General features: G+C 47.8%; 1 protein-coding gene across 1 annotated transcript; it reads left to right on the top strand.

Moving 5' to 3' along the window:
* The first annotated feature begins 4,013 nt into the window (after positions 1-4,013).
* LOC117837058 (uncharacterized) lies at positions 4,014-5,550 on the top strand. Its single transcript, XM_034716620.2, has 3 exons — positions 4,014-4,265; positions 4,358-4,487; positions 4,628-5,550. The coding sequence occupies exons 1-3, from the start codon at positions 4,130-4,132 to the stop codon at positions 5,313-5,315; spliced, it is 954 nt and encodes a 317-aa protein (XP_034572511.1). The 5' UTR covers positions 4,014-4,129; the 3' UTR covers positions 5,316-5,550.
* The last annotated feature ends 450 nt before the right edge of the window (positions 5,551-6,000 follow it).

The following is a 6,000-nucleotide window of genomic DNA, read 5'->3' on the forward strand; positions in this document are numbered from 1 at the left end:
GAAACGGGCAGGAGCACTGACCAATACTGAGCCTCTGGATCTGGTCGGAGCCCGGCGCGAATCGCGGGGGGTCGATCGAGCTGGCGCATGGGCGCGGCCAGCCCCCAGACCGGGCGCAGGGCGCGTGCCGCTAGCAGCTAGCTAGCGCAGGCTGCCCATGCACCCGTCCAAGTCATGGCTCGGCTCGTCGCCCGCATATGCTGGCCCGCCGACGACTCCCACACCACTCCACCAGGCAGGTCTCGTCAAATCTCTGATGGAATCAGGAATCCCTCCATGGTTCGATCGATCATTTCGCTCGCTCGCGGTTGCTCTCGAGAGCAAGTCCCACAGCAGTTACGCTTCCTCCGAGCCGACTGACAGGATCCCACGCGCCTGTGCATGGCAAGAACTCAATTATTGGCAGCAAGCAAGCAAGTCCCACAGCAGTTACGCGCTTGGCCATAAAATGCAAGCAGTGCTTGCAAAGTCCTAAGAAGGCAAGGCCACTTGAGGTACCAACCAGTTGGTAATCCAACTTATACCTGACGTGCAATGGCCGTTCCGGAACAGGGAGCGTCCTATTCATTGTCTGATTGTCAATGTTATCCTGGTTTAAAGGATGGGTCATGTAGTTGCAGCTTGCAGGCATACCCTAACTCTGCCTGCACAGAAGGAAAATGCAATGTAGGCAGAAATTCTGTATTCTGACACTAGAAATACGCAAAATTCCTGTGGTTTGGTTGGAGAAAAATAACATGGAAAGAAGTAGCAATTGGGCCTTGCAACCTCTGTAAACCTGAAAAGGCCCACTAGAGCCAATAAACCGAGCAAAAATCTGGATGCGCCCCGCACTCATATGGGCTACATTCACCTCAGCCTAGTTAAGTTATGGGCCGCTTTGACCTCAGGCCACATAAACTATGAAGCACTTTGACCTCAGCCCAGATTCTGAAGCATCTGTGTGACTACTGACTAGTGAAGTGTTCTATCACCATGGCCATTTGCCCATTTCCCTGTTGCAGACAAGCAAATTTTACCAGCCAACCAGTACGGCTTTTGTTTTTTTTTAAGACGAAGCAAACCAGCACAGTAGGGAGCGCTAGCTACATGACAAGTTACTTTCCTGAAGATTCTTGAGAATGCGAGTGATGGCAAATATATACATACTTTTTCGTCATTGCTTCTGGCATGTACTCTCTTTTGATCCAATGTCATATTCGCGTGCCCCAATTACTTCGATTACAAATCTGTACATCTTTTCACCAGACACGTGTTGATGACATCGTTGAGTTTCAATACAACAAAAACCTGTAACCAACCAGCATATACTGTAAACTTTGAATGAAAAACTGAATATATGGAACGTTCAATTTATCTGACTAATTGAAGGAACAGCATGCCATTTATATAAGCTATTAAGAGCTAATATGCGTGCAAATCCTGAAAAGGGAGTTAATTGCATTAAAGTGCCCATACCATATACCAGGTTCAAATTTCGTTACGATGCAAACACAAACATGTTAAGAACAATATGACGATGTAAAACATTGGCCGGCCTTCCACGTCTATCTCACATCACAGCAACGAGAATGGACATATTAGGAAATTACTTTCAGATAACATAATGTTTTGAAATCAGAGACGTGCATAACCAGCATGATGTGAAAGAGGAAAAGAAAGCACAACATACCTAAAGAACCTTTAAGATTTTCAAATAAATTTCACTCAGCTATTAGGACTTACTTACAATAACAACCTACAGTTTTCATAAAGAACACACCTAAATTGGGGGGAAAAACCTGAGTCGTCGACCCAGTTTCAGGATAGCACATGCTTATTTTTATAATATAGACCCAAAAAGGACCCAAAAAGATCACCATGATGAAAACGAGCATACATCACGACACCATGAGTCATCGACAGCGACTGAGGGGCCAAAATGACAATCGTTCACTTATTCTGCGAGCATATTTCAAAATACTTGGAAATCAAGCAAATTCTTTGACTTGTATGTTCCCCAAAAGTAGAGCTCAATTGAGGCACATAAAAGAAGTGGAATATGTCAAAATAATGCTTACAGGGTTGGTCAGCATCCAGGGAAAGCTTATTAGGAATCAAATGGATACAGTAAATATAGCTCATTAGTTTTCCAAGGAGCGAATATGAACAGGACTGATGCCGACATAGTTCAGGCACTACGGGAGACGGGAGATTTGCCGAGTGTCCCAGGTACTCGGCAAAGCCCTAAAAGCACTCGGCAACCAACACTCGGCAAAGATGTTAACGGCAAACACATTTTTGCCGAGTGTTTTTCTTCGTGCACTCGGCAAAGCCTATGCTGAGTGCTAAAAAACACTCGGCAACATCTTTTGCAAAAAATAAAAAAAAAACAACCACGGCCGGCACCACTGGCCGCCGCCACCACCGGCCGCCGCTGCCGCCCCCCGCCGCCACCACTGGCCCCCGCCACCACCGGCCGCCACTGCCGCCCCACGCACATGCCCGCCGCCGTAGAGCCTCCTCCCGTCGACTGGCCACCCCGAGCCCCCTCCTCGAGCACACGCCGCCGAGCCCGGATCTGGCCGCCGGTGGGGAGAGGGAGGCGGAGGGACCTCGCCCAGCCGCCGGATCTCGCCCGCCAGTGGGAAGAGGGACGGGGCGGCGGGAGAAGGAGGGGAGGGAGGAGGGAGAAGGAGGCTGCCGAGCCCCCTCCTCGAGTCGCCGCCGTCGAAGCCCCCTCCCTCGAGGCGCCTCGCCCGGCCATCGGATCTGGCCCGCCAGTGGGGAAATGGAGGGGCCGAGCCGGCTCAAGCATGAGGGAGGCGAAGGGACGCCGGTGGCAGGGAGAGGGAGGTGGGGGAAGGAGGGGGCGCCGGTGTTGCGGAGGAAGGAGGGGGCGTCTGGGGAGGCGGAGGAATCGAGGGGGCGCGTCTGGGCGCTGGAGGGGGCGGGTGGGGTGCTGAAGTAGATTTTTTTGATGTTTGCCGAGTGTTCCGTATGGGACACTCGGCAAAGGTTTTTTTTTCTTTTAAATTTTTTTTTGCCGAGTGCGAAAAAGAAAACACGCAGCAAACTCTTTGTTTGCCGAGTGCTAAAAAGAAAACACTCGGCAAACCTTTTGTTTGCCGAGTGTAATTATTTTGCCGAGTGTTTTTCACGAAACACTCGGCGAAGAGAGCTTTGCCGAGTGTCCGAAGGAATATACTCGGCAAAAAAAACACTCGGTAAATTAGAGGTTTCCGGTAGTGAGGAGTTTCAGAAGGTGCAACCTGAAGGTCCTGTCATCAAATCAAGTGCTGCAGTTAACACCAGCATGAGAACTTGCAACAGTCATATAGCTGAATATGATAACACCGATATTACGGATCTCTGCACTATATATAAAGCATGTTTTAGCTACTAATAAAGGGTGTCTTGCTATCCATCAAATAAAATGTGTCCACTTCATTTTTCCCACAATGAAAATTATGTATCGTGTTTGTATTTAAACCATTCCGTGTGCAATCAGTATGTAACTCTTTATTAGGCGCGTCTTTTCTTTAACATCTAGCTTTGTTCTTTCTTTGCAGCATGTGTTGAGTGTTTTGCACCCAAATTGTTTTATCGATTATCTTAGTATTGTGGCTCGCAGGAGGACTGCGTGTTTGAGAAAAGAAGTACAATATGGTTTTTACAGACTATCACTGGCTACTGTCCACATATGTATGCACAAGATTAGCACACACAGCCCAAACAATAGAATAAACAGGTGCAATATATGCAATGAGATACTAGAATATTGTATTTACTCATCTAGGCAGATCAGATCAGATCAGATAAACAAACTACAGAGTCTAGGGTGCACGAAGACCAGGTTCAGGAAAAGGTTTTGCAGGGACTGCTGATGGCTGCATGATGGAGATTCTAATCCAAGAGAAACAACAATTAGAAAGAGAGCAGCCCAGATCACACCACCACCGATTAAACAGTATTTTATTACTATCACAGCAGCCACCTTTTTCCATGCCAATAATACACCTTCTCTCTAGTCCTCCCTTTTCAGCACATAAACACACCACCCAGACCGTCATCATGACTAACCAAGCTTAGGCCCTAATCAACACTTCTTCCACGCCCCAGAGGTCGAAGGGAGGAGAAAGAAGCTGCCATGGGGAGAGCTCCGTGCTGTGACAAAGCTAGCGTGAAGAAGGGCCCATGGTCGCCGGAGGAGGACGCCAAGCTCAAGTCCTACATCGAGCAGAATGGCACCGGCGGCAACTGGATAGCGCTGCCGCAGAAGATAGGTATGTTCCCAAGATGATCGCCATACTAGTCAGTAGCAGTACAAGGGACGGCTAATCAGTTGGTGGTGCTTGTGTGCCTGGGCCTTGTGCAGGGCTGAAGAGGTGCGGCAAGAGCTGCCGCCTCCGGTGGCTGAACTACCTCCGGCCAAACATCAAGCACGGAGGATTCTCGGAGGAGGAGGACAAGATAATCCTTAGCCTCTACATCAGCATAGGCAGCAGGTACAAATTCAGTATAGGTCTAACCGGCCTAGTGTCTTCTTTGATCATATAGACTGTAGAATTAGCTGCAACCTGGTAGGCAAGCACATGGGTACGGTAGAATCTATGATCTGAACAGACCATGCATGCTGCGGTCGTAGGTGGTCGATAATAGCGGCGCAGCTGCCGGGAAGGACGGATAATGACATAAAGAACTACTGGAACACGAGGCTCAAGAAGAAGCTCTTCGGCAAGCAGTCCCGCAAGGATCAGAGGCAGCAGCAGCAATTCATGCGCCAGGCGACGGCAAGCGATGGGATGAAGCAAGAAGCGGCGACCGGGGATGCGAACGGAAGCAGCGGCGTGCCGGCAGTTGCTTACAACTGGCACCAACAAGCCATTACAGGGGCGGTGCCACCAGTGCCAGGTATTATGATGGAAGGCCATCGCATAGGAGATGAGGTAGATGAGTCAATCCGGAAGCTTCTTTACAAACTAGGTGGAGCAGGCCCTTTTGCAACCCTGCCAGTTACTCAGTGCGTTCCTCCAATGTACGAGGGAAGTCCAAGCCTCATGCCGCCATCATGCACGGTAGACACCACTTCCCTCAGCGAAGGCGGTGTGCAAGGTTCCAGCACACTGCCGGCGCTGGAACTGGACCAGAACTTCCACTTTAATCAGGTTAAGCTGGATGGTCTGGATTGCTTCTTTGGTATGAGTACGGATCAGAGCATGAGGTGGAATGAGGTGATCCCATTGGTTTGCCCTAATAATACTGTGGCTTCCAGCTCCCAAGGGATGCAGCAGTATTGTCTTGTTGACGAACCGGCGAACCTTGGTATGAAGTAGCCATTGGTTTATGTTTTAATGTACATGCATAATTGTGGTGTAAATTTGTACTAGCATTCATTGGGAATGGTGAAAGATGAGAGTTTCTTTGAATTAACAGCAATAGGGTCTCTCACCACTCCTAAATGAGAGAGATGCCTGATTTTCAGGTGTTTTTCTATGAGTTTCTTGAAATGGAAATTTCCTCTACTCGGCTTACTGCCTTACAGAAATATTTACAGTTTTGGTTTGTATCGATTGCATTGTTCTGTTAATTTATCTGGTGTGAATCCAGTATTTGTACCAAGTGCTGACACTGACCTCGAGGCTACAATATTATAGTGTCTGTCTCTAAAGCCATAGACATATTTTATTTACACAATATACATGGTTTGCCTAATTTTGGTATAGAAGACATGGTCGTCTGCACATCACTAGAATCTACTCAATTCATGTGATATTAAGGAAGTAATACGGCACATAGACAAATCGAATCCTTCTATCCCAATTATTTTCAAATGCAAGTTAACAGGAAGTTGGTACTTAGGGCCTGCAGTCTTAGATTTACAAGGTTTTTGCGTGCATGATAAATATGGTCAGAAATCACTTAGATTTTTCTTTTGTTCAGAATTCTCTATCTTCTGTACTAAATCTCTAGGCATTTCGGCTATGATGAATTTTCCATCATAGTGGCACAAGGTTCATC

This window comes from Setaria viridis, chromosome 9, assembly GCF_005286985.2.
Source record: "Setaria viridis chromosome 9, Setaria_viridis_v4.0, whole genome shotgun sequence".
NCBI classification, from domain to species: Eukaryota; Viridiplantae; Streptophyta; class Magnoliopsida; order Poales; family Poaceae; genus Setaria; species Setaria viridis.